Genomic DNA, 13309 nt, shown 5'->3' with positions numbered 1-13309 from the left:
TAGTATTATTTCTAATCCTTCTTTTGTGTGTATTTGTGTCTCCTAATATTTTTAATATTTTGCTTTTTTTCCTTAAAAATAACGTACACAAAAGTTGCATACTTCAGTAAGTCTTTTTTCAATGAATATGCGTTTGGTTTCTCTGTTACCTCTTTTTGTCTATATTTTAAATTTCTGACCCACCCGTATTTCTTTAAGTCTATTCTTTTTCATCTTAAACAATTTTTAATATAAGCATGCTGTACTCTAGGAACTTTTTTGAGAATCTTATTATAAGGCAGTCATATTCCACATTTTATGTATGAACATGCACATTGTGGAATTGCTTATAGTAGTGAAAATACAGAATTAATAATAGGGAAACTGTCTGGTAACCTTGTTATATTAGCCTACTGTCATATTGGATAATTATAAATGGTTATAATGTCCATGAAAAATATTCCTAATTATGAAGTTCATGTTGGAGAATTGAAAGGTATGTAATATGAAATTATGGTGGTTATGAAAAAAATGGGTTCATATGGACCAGGATTCAAAAGGAACAGAAAAATAGTTTCATTGTTTAATAAGATTATTTTGTTTTTGTTTTGATTTCATTTTATAATTTTGATGTCTTTAAAGGGAAGCTTCATTTATCTGGAAAATTAGCTTATGTAGTCTACTTTATTAATCTAAGGTCAAATAGTGAATTATTGCTCCTTATAAGAAATGAGATGATAGATGGAATTTATTTTGGCCATTCTTCTTTGGGTTGGTGAGGTAAACTTGCACAGCAAGCAAAGCTATGGTTCATATGGCTGAATTTATGTGGGACATTTGTGCATGTGGACTTGATTAACTTCTACGCAGTGCCATTTACTGCTGAGCTAAATTGTAATTACTGCAGGTACTGTGTGGAGATGCAGGAGAAGATGCAGAGTGTCATGCAGCTAAACTTCTGGAAGTCATCATTCTTCAGTGCAAAGGAAGGGGAATTGATCAGGTAATGTATGTCTGGAAAGCGTCTTACTTGATGGTTACATTTGAAGTTTACATGCCTGCTTGACTTTTCGTTTATGATGAAAAATGGAAAGGACAGCCTATAGATTGTGCTTTCTGGTACAAATCCTGTTTAAATGACAGAAAGAGCCAGGTAGTTTGGAAACTGTACCTTGCCTTGTAGCTGAGAAAGGCATGCACAGAAAAATATGTAATAATGTAAGGGGCTATCAAAAAAAATGAAGAAAGTGTGTAAATGCTACTCAGTTGGAGTCTCAGAGATTTTCATGTTCCCTTTGTTTTTGTGTATTCTATTTAAATACTCCTAGGTACCTTTTCTAACCAGAAATTAAGGTACTATAGAAAAAAGTATTTTTTGACCATTTTAAAAGGCTAAATTTTGTACTTTATATTTTTCATAAGGTATAAATTTTTAATCTTGTTTTCAACAAGATTAATTCAATTTTTGATACTATTGTGATAAGTTGTTCAATAACTAAGAAAAATGTTGAAATACTCAAGTAAAATTGTGAATTTTTCTTTTCTGTAAGTTTTGCTTTATGTATTTCTTATAATAGTTTTGATATATAATTCACATTCCATACAGTTCACCCATTTAAAGTGTATACATATGTGGTTTTTAGTGTATTCACAGAATTGTGCAACTGTTATCACAATTTTAGAATACTTCATCACCCCTCTCCCAAAAAACTCATTAACAGTCACTTGCCCCAAGCTCTGGGCGACCACTATGGCTTTGTCTCCATAGATTTGCTTATTCTGGGCATTTGATGTAAATGGAATCATCTTATATGTGGCCCTTTGTGACTGGCTTCTTTCATTTGGCATAGGTACTCAAGGTTCATCTGTGTGGTAGTGTGGATTGGTACTTTATTTCTTTTAATGCCAAATAATATTTCATTGTTTGGTTAAATCGCATTTTATCCATTCATCAGTTGTTGGCCATTTGGGTTATTTTTACTTTTTGGCTATTATGAATAATGCTGTTAGGAACTTTTGTGTACAAGTTTTTGTGTGAATATGTTTTCATTTCCTAGGAGTGGAATATGGTCATTCTGTGTTTAAAATCATTTGAGGGACTGTCAAACTGTTTTTAAAGCAGCTGCACCATTTTCCATTCCTACAGCAATGATAGAGGGTTCCAATTTCTTTGTGTTTTTGCCAGCACTTATTTCATTTGTGAAGTAGTGTCTCATTGTGGTTTTTATTTGCATTTTTATGATGGCTAATGATCTTGAGCATGTTTCATGTACTGACTGGCCTTTTGTATATCTTTTTTTGGAGAAATGTCTAATCAGATCATTTTCTCATTTGTAATTACTTGTCTATTTAGTTGTTGGACTTCATTATATATTCTACATTGAAGCCTGTTATCTGGTATCATTTGCAAAATTTTCTCCCAATTTGTCTTGATGGTGTCCTTTGAAGCACAAATGTTTTTAATTTTGATGATGTCCTTTTTTTTTTTTTTTTTTTTATTGCTTGTGGTTGGTGTCTTTTTTTTTTTTTTTTTTTGGAGACAGGGTCTCATTCTATCACCTGGGCTGGAGTGAAGTGGCACAATCTTGGCTCACTGCAGCCTTGACATCCAAATCCACCCACCTCAGCCTCCTGAGTAGCTGGGACTGCAGGCACGTGCTACTACACCTGGCTAATTTTTGTAGAAAAATGCTGGGTCTACAGGCATGAGCCACTGTGCCCGGCTGTTGTCGTATTTAAGAAACATTGCTAGCTCCAGTGTCATGAAGATTTATCCTGTTTTGTTCTAAGAGTTTTATCGTTTTTTTCTTACATTTAGGTCTTGATCTATTTTGAGTTAGTTTTGTACATAGTGTGAAGAGGGGTCTGCATTTTAATTCTTTTGCATGTAGTTATGAAGTTGTTTCAGCACCATTTGTGGAAAAGACTATTTTTCCCCCATTGAATTGTCTTGGCATTCTTGTCAAATCAGTTGACCATAATGTGAGGGTTTTTTCTGTACTCAGTCTATTTGATTTATGTACTTATCTGTTCTTATTTCAGTACAGCATTGTCTTTATTACTTTAGTTTTGTAGTAAGTTTTGAAGTCAGGAGGTTTGAGTCCTGTAACTGCATTCTTTTGTGAGATTATTTCGGCTAAGTCAGGGTTCGTTAAATTTTCATACGAGTTTTAGGATCTGTTTGTCAGTTTCAGTAAATTAGCCAGCTGGGATTGTGACAGGCATTGTGCTGAATCTATAGATTAGTTTGAGAAGTATTTCTGTTTTAAAAATAGTCTTTCAATCCCTGAGCATGGGGTGACTTTCTTTTATTTAGGTTTTCTTTAATTTCTTTCAACAATGTTTGGTTGTTATCAGAGTATAAGTTTTTCAGTTCTATTCCTAAACTATTTTTATATATTTTCTTTTTGATGCTATTGTAAATAGAGTTGTTTTATTTTCAGGTTTGTTGCGAGTGTATGGAAATATAATTGTTTTTGCATGTTTATCTTGTATCCTGAAACCTTGCTGAACTATTTTAATAGTGTTTTAGTGGATTCTTTAGGATTTTCTATAAACAGGATCATATTATCTACAAATAGAGTTTTACCTTTCTAGTTTGGGTGCCTCTTATTTTCCTTGACTAATTGCCCTGGCTAGAATCTGGAGTGCAATGTTGAATAGCTATGATGAAAAGAGACATCTCATCTTGTTCCTGGTCTTAGGAGGGAACACATTTAGTCTTTCACCATTAAGTCTGATGTTACCTATGGGCTTTTCATATATGCACTTTGTCAGGTTCAGTTCTTGACTGTTGCTAACTTGTTGCTTTTATCATGAAAGGGTGTTGAATTTTGCAGAATGCTTTTTTCTGCATCTACTGAGATGATCATGTGGTTTTTGTCCTTTTAGAATAGAGATGTATTGCGTTGATTTTCAGATTTTAAATCAAACTTGCATTCCTGGTATAAAGCATACTTATCAAATATGATCTCTGTATATATTTCTAGATTAAATTTCCTGGTAGTTTTTACAAAGTATTTATGTGCATAAATACTATTGATACATAAGATATTGATCTCTAACTTTCTTTTCTTATGATGTTAGTTGTCTAGCTTTGGTATCAGAGTATTGTTGGACTCATTGAGTTGGGAAGTGTTCATCCTTTCTCTTTGTTCAAAGAGTTGTGAAGGATTGCTCTTCTGTTTTAAATGTTTGGTAGAATTTAGCAGCGAAATTATCTGGGCCTGTTTTTGTCTGTGTTTTGTTTTGTTTTGTTTTGTTTTTGGTTGGTAGTTTTAAATGGCCAGTTCAGTCTCTTTATTTGTTATAGATCTATTTGTAGTTTACATTTCTTTTTAAATTCATTTCAATAGTTTGCATCTTGGAATTTTTCAACGTAATTTATCTAATTTGTTGCATGTGGTTCATAGTATTTCCTTACGTCTTTTTGTTTCTGTAGGGTCCATAGTAATGACCCTGTTTTGTTCCTGGGTTTAGTTATTATTAGAGTCTTCTCTCTTTTTTTCTTAGTTGAGTTAAAAGTTTATCAATTTCGATTTTTTCAAAGAGCTAACTTTTGGTTTTAACTTTCTCTATTTTTCTGTTTTCCATTTCATTAGTTTCCACTTTAATCCTTATTTTTTCCTATCTGCTTGCTTTTCATTTAGTTGTTCTTTTTCCAGTGTTTTAAAGTAACAGGTTAGATTATTGATTTGAGATGTTTGCATACTTCTTAAGTCCAGAATTTCTATTTGGTTCTCTCTCTCTCTCTCTTTTTTTTTTTTGAGATGAAGTCTTGCTCTGTCACCCAGGCTAGGGTGCAGTGGCACATCTTGGCTCACTGCAACCTCCGCCTCCCGGGTTTAAGTGATTCTTGAGCTTCAACTTCCCAAGTAGCTGGGATTACAGGCGTGCACCACCACACTCAGCTAATTTTTGTTTTTTCTTAGTAGAGACGGTGTTTCGCCGTGTTGGCCAGGCTGATCTTGAACTCCTGACCTCAGGTAATCCACCCCCCTAGGTCTCCCAAAGTGCTGGGATTACAGGAGTGAGCCACTGCACCTGACCTGGTTCTCTTTTACAATGCCTGTATCTTTATTGAAATTTTATCTTTGAGATATTGTTTCATAGCTTTCTTTAACAGTAGTTTCTTTTATTCTTTAAGCATTATGATGGCTGATTTGCTGTTTTCAAAGTTCATCTTTGTGGCGGGGTGCTGTGGCTCATGCCTTTATTCCCAGCACTTTGGGAGGCTGAGGTTGGTGGATCGCCAGAGGTTAGGAGTTTGAAACCAGCCTGGCCAACATAGTGAAACCCTGTCTCCACTAAAAATACAAAAATTACCTGGGCGTGGTGGCATGCGCCTGTAATGCCAGCTATTTGGGAGGCTGAGGCAGGAGAATCACTTGAACCCAGAGGCGGAGTTTGCAGTGAGCCGAGATCGTGCCATTGTACTCCAGCCTGGGTGACAAGAGCAAAATTTCTCCATCTCCAAAAAAAAAAAAAACCACCAAAAAGCAAAGTTCATCTTTGAGGTTTGTTTGGACCCAAGGGGGCTTGCTTTGACTGTCTCTTTTCTTGGCCATCTCTGGTGAACTGCTGGCCCATCTTTTTGCTCTCAATAGAGCTTCCTCTTATTTACTTACCACCAAAATCTTCGTTATTTTTGAGGATGACTTCTCCCTACCTCCAAGCTTTATTGGGGTATTAGTGACAAAAAAATGACCTTTCTAAAAAATCATAAAGTGTTACTGATATTTATTTAAAATTTTTTTTTATGGAGATTGGATCTCACTCTGTTGCCTAGGCTGGAGTGCAATGGTGCAATCATATCTCACTGTAACCTCAAATTCCTGGGCCCAAGCTACTCCCATCTTACCTCCTGAGTAACTAGGACTGACTGCAGGCATATGCCACCAAGCCCAGCTCATTTTCAAATTTTTTGTAGAGATAGGGTCTCACTGTGTGGTTTAGGCCGCTCTCTAACTCCTGGCTTCAAGTGATCCTGCCTCAGCTTCCCAACGTTCTGGGATTACAGGTGTGAACTATCACCTGTCCCTGACAGGTGAAGGCTCTTTTCCCCCTTTGTTATTATGTACTTTTTAGGTGTTATAGTGGAGGTGAAAAGAAATTATGATGTTAACAAAATAAGAAGGTAGTAAAGCACAAGACATGAGCGGGGCTAAAGAAGGATTTAGTTCTGTTTACTGGATTTTGGAGGGTTCTGAGCAATAGGATTTAATAATGGAAATATAGGTTGGGGAGAGGTTCAGAAGGCTATAGAATAAATCCACCCCAAAGACTTTAGAATCCTTTAGAATCCATTCTGTATGCCAGAAGCTGGCAAGATATGGCCTGTGCTGTATCACAATGTGGTGGAAGGTCAAAGGGGAAGTGGATACATGCGAAGGGGCAAAACCCAGGGGTGACCTTGCTTTATAACAACCTACTGTCATGGGAACTAGTTCTTTCCCACAAAAAGTAATTCAGTTGTGCCAGAATGATAGTGAGAACTCGCTCATTACATCAGAACAGGAGAATGGCCCCAAGGCATTCATGAGGGGTCCGACCACTACCATGACTCAAACACTTCCCACTAGACCCCACTTCCCAAAACCTGCCACATTGGGGATCAAATTTCAACATGAGTTTCGGGAGGACAAACTATATTGAGACCATAGCAGTATTCAAGAATTTGTGTATCCGAAAGTTAAGGTGATTGCTACGTTAGTGAGGTTACCATTACAGTGCACTCAAGTACAGCTGAAGGACTGTGTTGATTGGCATTCCATTCCTCTAAATTTCCTGTAAATTGGTGATTACATTTAGTGTTAATGGCGCAGTCTCAGCTCATGTGCTTCATGGGTGATGGTGTGTAATTTTACTCGGAGGCACAGTATGTCTGGTGGTCTGTCTCTCATGAAGTTAGTTTTGCTGATGGTGATCTTCTAATTCTGTCATTTCTTCTTTATTAGCTGAAATATTCCTATAAAGAGAAATGTTTTCTCATAAATTATCAGGTTACTCTGAGAAACAGCTTGAGTATTTCCCTTTATTTACCATTATTCAAGATAAGTTTCTTACCTAGCATTCTCCAAAGATGATCAGTAAAATGTTCTATTATGTTGTTTGGTTTTTAAAAATATTTAGTATCCTTATGAATGTATAGATCCAAATTTACTCTTTATGTTTCAGTGTATTTTAAGTATACATAGTTTCATTTTTGTCCAGTGGGAGCCTCTTAAATTTGTCTTAAGAGCCCTTTTAACCTGATTTTAATAGTCTTTGGTAGTTTCCTTGCTGTCTTGGTATGACTAGATATTCCAGGCTTATCTTATAGATGTCTTGTCCTAGCCTGGGAAATGGTATTCAAGACTACAAGCTGGGCACAGGGATATTCATTGCTATACATACATATCTAAAATATACATATGTATAATATATGTGTGTGTATATATAATATGCATATAATAGATACTATTTATGTCATATTAATAAGTTGATAATTAGCTACATATATACTAATGCATATTAATGTATATAACTAATATATCACTATATATATATATATATATATTCATTGATATTGGATTGGTCCGTGTTTCTACAAAATAGAGCCAAGAAGTATGTTGTTTGGCTTTTTTAGTGAATAAAGTATTAATGTACACAGATAAATCTTTCTTTTTTTTAAATTTTAGATGTGGGGGGTACATGTGCAGGTTTGTTATCTGGATATATTGTGTGATGCTGAAGTTTGGATTTCTGTTGAACCTGTTGCCCAGATAGTGAACACAGTACCCAACAGGTCATTTTTTAACCCTCTCCCACTCTCTCCTTTACCTCTTTGGAGTCCCCGTGTCTATTGTTTCCATCTTTATGTCTCTAATACTCTAATACACACAGGTTTTTTTGTTTTTTTTTTTTTGAGATGAAGTCTCGCTCTTGTACTCCAGGCTGGAGTGGAGTGCAAATGGTGTGATCTCGGCGCGCTGCAACCTCTGCCTCCTGGGTTCAAGTGATTCTCCTGCCTCAGCCTCCCGAGTAGCTGGGATTACAGGCACCTGCCACCACACCCGGCTAAGTTTTATATTTTTAGTAGAGATGGGGTTTCACCATGTTGGCCAGGCAGGTCTCAAACTCCTGACCTTGGGTGATCCTCCCGCCTCAGCCTCCCAAAACGCTGGGATTACAGTCGTGAACCACCGTGCCCGGCCACACACAAATGTTTCTAATTCAAATTCATGACTACATTCTTTATCCTTAACCTACTTGATACTGTTCTATATCTCCCACACCAAAAATTCTGGTTCTCGTCTTAATTAATTGCTTGCTTTATCCCACGAATGGATACATTTACTCTCAGACTAATTATACCTTACCAAGAAAGGGTTACTATTGTTTGTTTTTTTGGTAGTTCTTTTTATCTCTAAGCTATGTTCATACACTAGCAACATACAGTGAAAATACAGTCAAATAATTAAAATTTAAAGTTATTAAAATAATCCTCATTTGGTTGATTCACTTATTTCATTTTAGTTTAATTTTTAGAAATAGCTTAATTTGCACTCTAGCCTTGCACTCTAGCAAGACTTTGTCTCCAAAACAAACAGAAAAAGAAATAGCTTAATTTTTTGGTAACAGATATGTAAAGCATAGACACAGTTCTAAGGTCTAATTTATAAGACAAGGTATATTCAGAGAAATCCAGCTTCCACCCTGTTCCTCTACCCTTCTTCTCCTCTGTTTCTTCCCCTAGTTTTAGTTCATCCTTTCATTAAAAAACAAAACAAAAACGAAAAATAGATATTCTCACCTTGCCTTCTTAGGTAAACGGTAGCATACTATACATTTTCTGTGTTGCCTTCTACACTAAGTAACATATCCTGCAGATCACTTCATAGTAGCATATAGAGATATTCTGCATTCCTTCTGCAGCTGCACAGTGCTCTAATTGTGCATTTACGTAGTTGTCCAACCAGCCTCCATAATCGATTTTGTTTTAATATAATGGAATTCTTTTACTAGTTCTAAAACTTCACAATTCCTTTATGTTCTTATGGCTTTGTGTATAATAGTAAATATTTGTTAAAATGAAACTTTATTTTCTATTTATTTAAACTGATACAATTGTATGTTTATAGAATACATAGTGATGTTTTGATACAATGTGCAGTGATCTGATCAGGGTAATTAGCATATCCATTGTCTCAAACATTTATCATTTCTTTGTGTTGGGAACATTCAATGTCCTCCTCCTAGCTATTTGAAACTATGCATTACTGTTAACTATAGTCATCTCATAGTGCTATAGAACACCAGAACTTATTTTTCCCATCCAGCTGTAATTTTGAAGCTTTAGTTTTAAAACATCTTGAAAAGAGCTTTTCAAACTTAATTTATATTTTCTTGTGGCTGCATTTATCCACAACTAATTATTTGACCATGGTAATAATTTTTAATATAGCTTGTATGTGTTATCTCAAATTAGAACACAGAATATGTTGTATCAGCATAAGTAGACATAGAGTTAAACTAGTTATCTCATCTTTGTAAAGAGCTTTATAGTCTTAAAAGTATGTGTAGTCATGTATTTTGATTCAATATGTTATCCTAAACCAGACTAATAGTCTGCTGACCCAGATATATATGCAGTTTGGCCTACTAAAAAGAAAATAATATAACTCTTAAATTTCTACACAAAACCTTGATTTTTTTTAAAGTTTATTTTAAAAAGGGGCTTATAGTAAGACCTCAGATTTTATTTTATACAAATCATTTCAGCTCATCCCCTTTAACTGAAAGTAACTATTGGGAAATAGTTCTAGTAAAATTAGTTCATCAATATTGCACCTTAGAATTGGAGTCAGGTATTATTTTAATGTTCAGGCTCCACCATTTTTTCTTCAGCCTTTTTCATCTTATACCAACAGGAATTTTCTTTCTCAAAAACAATCTGATTACATCATAATTATTTTCAGCCCCATTTATTTCTTTCCAATTTAATTTGTCAAAGAAAATGGCATGCAGTGATTTCACCTTAGATGTGCAAGTGGCTGTGTCCACATAGGGATTATTGACACCATTTGAGCGTGGACTCTTACAGGACAATCTTCAGCTGACTTTAATTTACTTAAGAAGGAAGGAGATTTTCTGGCACTGCTATAGGACGGGTTTTTGTCTAGTTAGTCTCTCTAGGTTTTTATAAATATTTTAAATAACTCTAAAATGATTTAGTCAAAAGTCTCATTGCCATTAAGACTGTCTTATTTATTGAGAACACTCTGCCAATATACAGCTTTCTATAAAAGTTACTTGGGCTATCTGTGTGGTTGACTCTCTTTTTCTTTTTGTCTTCTAGTGCATTCCACTCTTCGTTCAACTTGTTTTGGAGAGATTAACTCGAGGGGTCAAAACTAGTGAGCTTCGTACCATGTGTCTTCAGGTTGCAATTGCTGCCTTGTACTACAACCCTGATTTGCTGCTACATACTTTAGAACGAATTCAGTTGCCTCACAACCCTGGACCTATCACTGTACAGTTTATAAATCAGTGGATGAATGATACAGATTGTTTTCTTGGGTATGTGTCTTTTGGGTTTTACACTTCTTTTCTGTTTCTGGAAAGTTTGCTTTTTAATATTTGCATATAGTAGCATGTACAAAGATAATTTTCATGTCTTAGGAATTATTTTTAGTGTATTGTCAATATTTAATTTTTAGAGGATTAAGAATGCATTTCAGCAGGGTAATCTAGTGGAAAGAATGCAGGCTCTGAAAATTAGATGTAGCCCTTTCCTGCCCTTTTTTTTTTTTTTTTTTTTTTTAACACGAGTGTATCATTGTATCTCTAGGCAACAAGAATTAATTGTCTGTCTGGGTTCCATCATTAAGTGTCAGTGGGTAAAAACATTCTAAATGGAGTCGGATTTCTAAGGAAGGTACCTCTCTGGCAAAGATATAATGTAATGTCACAGAATGTTTAACTCTTTGCAGATCTCAAGGATGCCTGTTCTCAAAAGTGGGGTCAGAAGGCTTGTTATTTGTATCTCAGGTGCTGCGCCAGTAGGAGAATTTGGTTTTATGTGAAGCACTCTCGTAATTGTCAAAAATAGGAAGAGTGAGTCCGGGCACAGTGGCTCACGCCTGTAATCCCAGCACTTTGGGAGGCTGAAGTGGGTGGATCATGAGGTCAGGAGATTGAGACCATCCTGGCTAACACGGTGAAACCCCGTCTCTACTAAAAAAATACAAAAAAAAAAAAAAAAAAATTAGCCGGGCATGGTGGCGGGTGCGTGCCTATAGTCCCAGTTACTCGGGAGGCTGAGGCAGGAGAATGGCATGAACCCGGGAAGCAGAGCTTGCAGTGAGCCAAGATCATGCCGCTGCACTCCAGCCTGGGTGACAGAGCAAGACTCCGTCTCAAAAAAATAGGAAGAATGAGATTCCAACTAGTGTTATGTGGCCACCTCAGGTCACCCAACATAGATTAGTGATTGTGTTATGCTAGAAATTGAGCTAGCTGTCTAATTTGTTTTAAAACACTATCCAATATTTAACTGGAAATGAATAGTGTTGTTTTGTGAGAGATCATTTAGAAAAATTTCCTGAGAGGAACAGACTCCCCAAAGTAGTTAAGACATTGCTGCCACAGGCAGGAGAAGATGGAGGCCTGGATTGGGATGGGGCGATAGCAGTGGGGGAACATATTTACAAGCTGCTATGCGTGTTCTAATTTTTCTACTTGCAGGACACTGGAATTTATCCCTGATTGAGATTTGTTATTAAAACCTTGAAGGGAAGAACATAGTTTCTTTTTTTTTTTTTTCTTTTCTTTTCTTTTTTTTATTATACTTTAAGTTCTAGGGTACATGTGCATAACATGTGGGTTTGTTACATATGTATACTTGTGCCATGTTGGTGTGCTGCACCCATCAACTCATCAGCACCCATCAATTCATCATTTATATCAGGTATAACTCCCAATGCAATCCCTCCCCCCTCCCCCCTCCCCATGATAGGCCCCAGTGTGTGATGTTCCCCTTCCCGAGTCCAAGTGATCTCATTGTTCAGTTCCCACCTATGAGTGAGAACATGCGGTGTTTGGTTTTCTGTTCTTGTGATAGTTCGCTAAGAATGATGGTTTCCAGCTGCATCCATGTCCCTACAAAGGACGCAAACTCATCCTTTTTTATGGCTGCATAATATTCCATGGTGTATATGTGCCACATTTTCTTAATCCAGTCTGTCACAGATGGACATTTGGGTTGATTCCAAGTCTTTGCTATTGTGAATAGTGCCGCAATAAACATACGTGTGCATGTGTCTTTATAGCAGCATGATTTATAATCCTTCGGGTATATACCCAGTAGTGGGATGGCTGGGTCGTATGGTACATCTAGATCTAGATCCTTGAGGAATCGCCATACTGTTTTCCATAATGGTTGAACTAGTTTACAATCCCACCAACAGTGTAAAAGTGTTCCTATTTCTCCACATCCTCTCCAGCACCTGTTGTTTCCTGACTTTTTAATGATTGCCATTCTAACTGGTGTGAGATGGTATCTCATTGTGGTTTTGATTTGCATTTCTCTGATGGCGAGTGATGATGAGCATTTTTTCATGTGTCTGTTGGCTGTATGAATGTCTTCTTTTGAGAAATGTCTGTTCATATCCTTTGCCCACTTTTTGATGGGGTTGTTTGATTTTTTCTTGTATGTTTGTTAAAGTTATCTCTGAGAAAGATTTAGGGAGTAGAGATTTGGTCATTTAAAGTTAAGCAGTTGGTCCTCTTATGTCTTTATTAGCACTGGAAGCAATTTCCCTGCTATTGTGTAGACTGGGAGTCCTTGGGTTGTGCTTCCTCGGATTCTTTAGAGCCCTGCTTGATAATCATCTTTTCTGCTGTGATCCATGTGGTCCGTATTTAGGGGCTGCATGGATGAGAAGGTCTTCAGGTCAAGCACAGTTCTGTTATAGCATAGTACTTGGGCATTAGTGACTTGAATCAATCAAGAAATGCAAATAATGAAGAATAACAGAAGCCTGTAGAATATTCATTATTGGATTTGTTATGTTATTCTCACTTTAAACAAATTGAATCACTGCAAGTGAATTTTTTATTCACACAATTTTAAGAATGTTTTGCCAATGTTATCTTTTAATTCTTAATTTTTTAGTTTTAAACAACTTAGAGGAAACATTTAGTAGAAAATTTTTAATGTTTACTGTTCAAACTTTTTTCTTTTTGAATTTTCCTTATCCTTATTTTTTTCTTATGCTATTTTATAGCATAGGACTTTAGTAGACTGCTTACATTAAGTTCAGCTTACTATCTTACTAGATGCTGAGTT

The 13309-nt window shown here is 36.0% G+C and overlaps 1 protein-coding gene across 1 annotated transcript in view; it reads left to right on the top strand.

Moving 5' to 3' along the window:
- The window catches only part of IPO8 (importin 8), a 67892-nt gene that overhangs the window by 45634 nt on the left and 8949 nt on the right, over positions 1-13309 (top strand). The window contains 2 exon segments of the mRNA XM_010358640.2: positions 887-982; positions 10319-10539. Coding sequence (XP_010356942.1) covers positions 887-982; positions 10319-10539 — 317 coding nt within the window.

The sequence above is a fragment of the Rhinopithecus roxellana genome, chromosome 10, assembly GCF_007565055.1.
Source record: "Rhinopithecus roxellana isolate Shanxi Qingling chromosome 10, ASM756505v1, whole genome shotgun sequence".
NCBI lineage: Eukaryota > Metazoa > Chordata > Mammalia > Primates > Cercopithecidae > Rhinopithecus > Rhinopithecus roxellana.
This window is presented reverse-complemented; position numbering and strand designations above follow the sequence as displayed.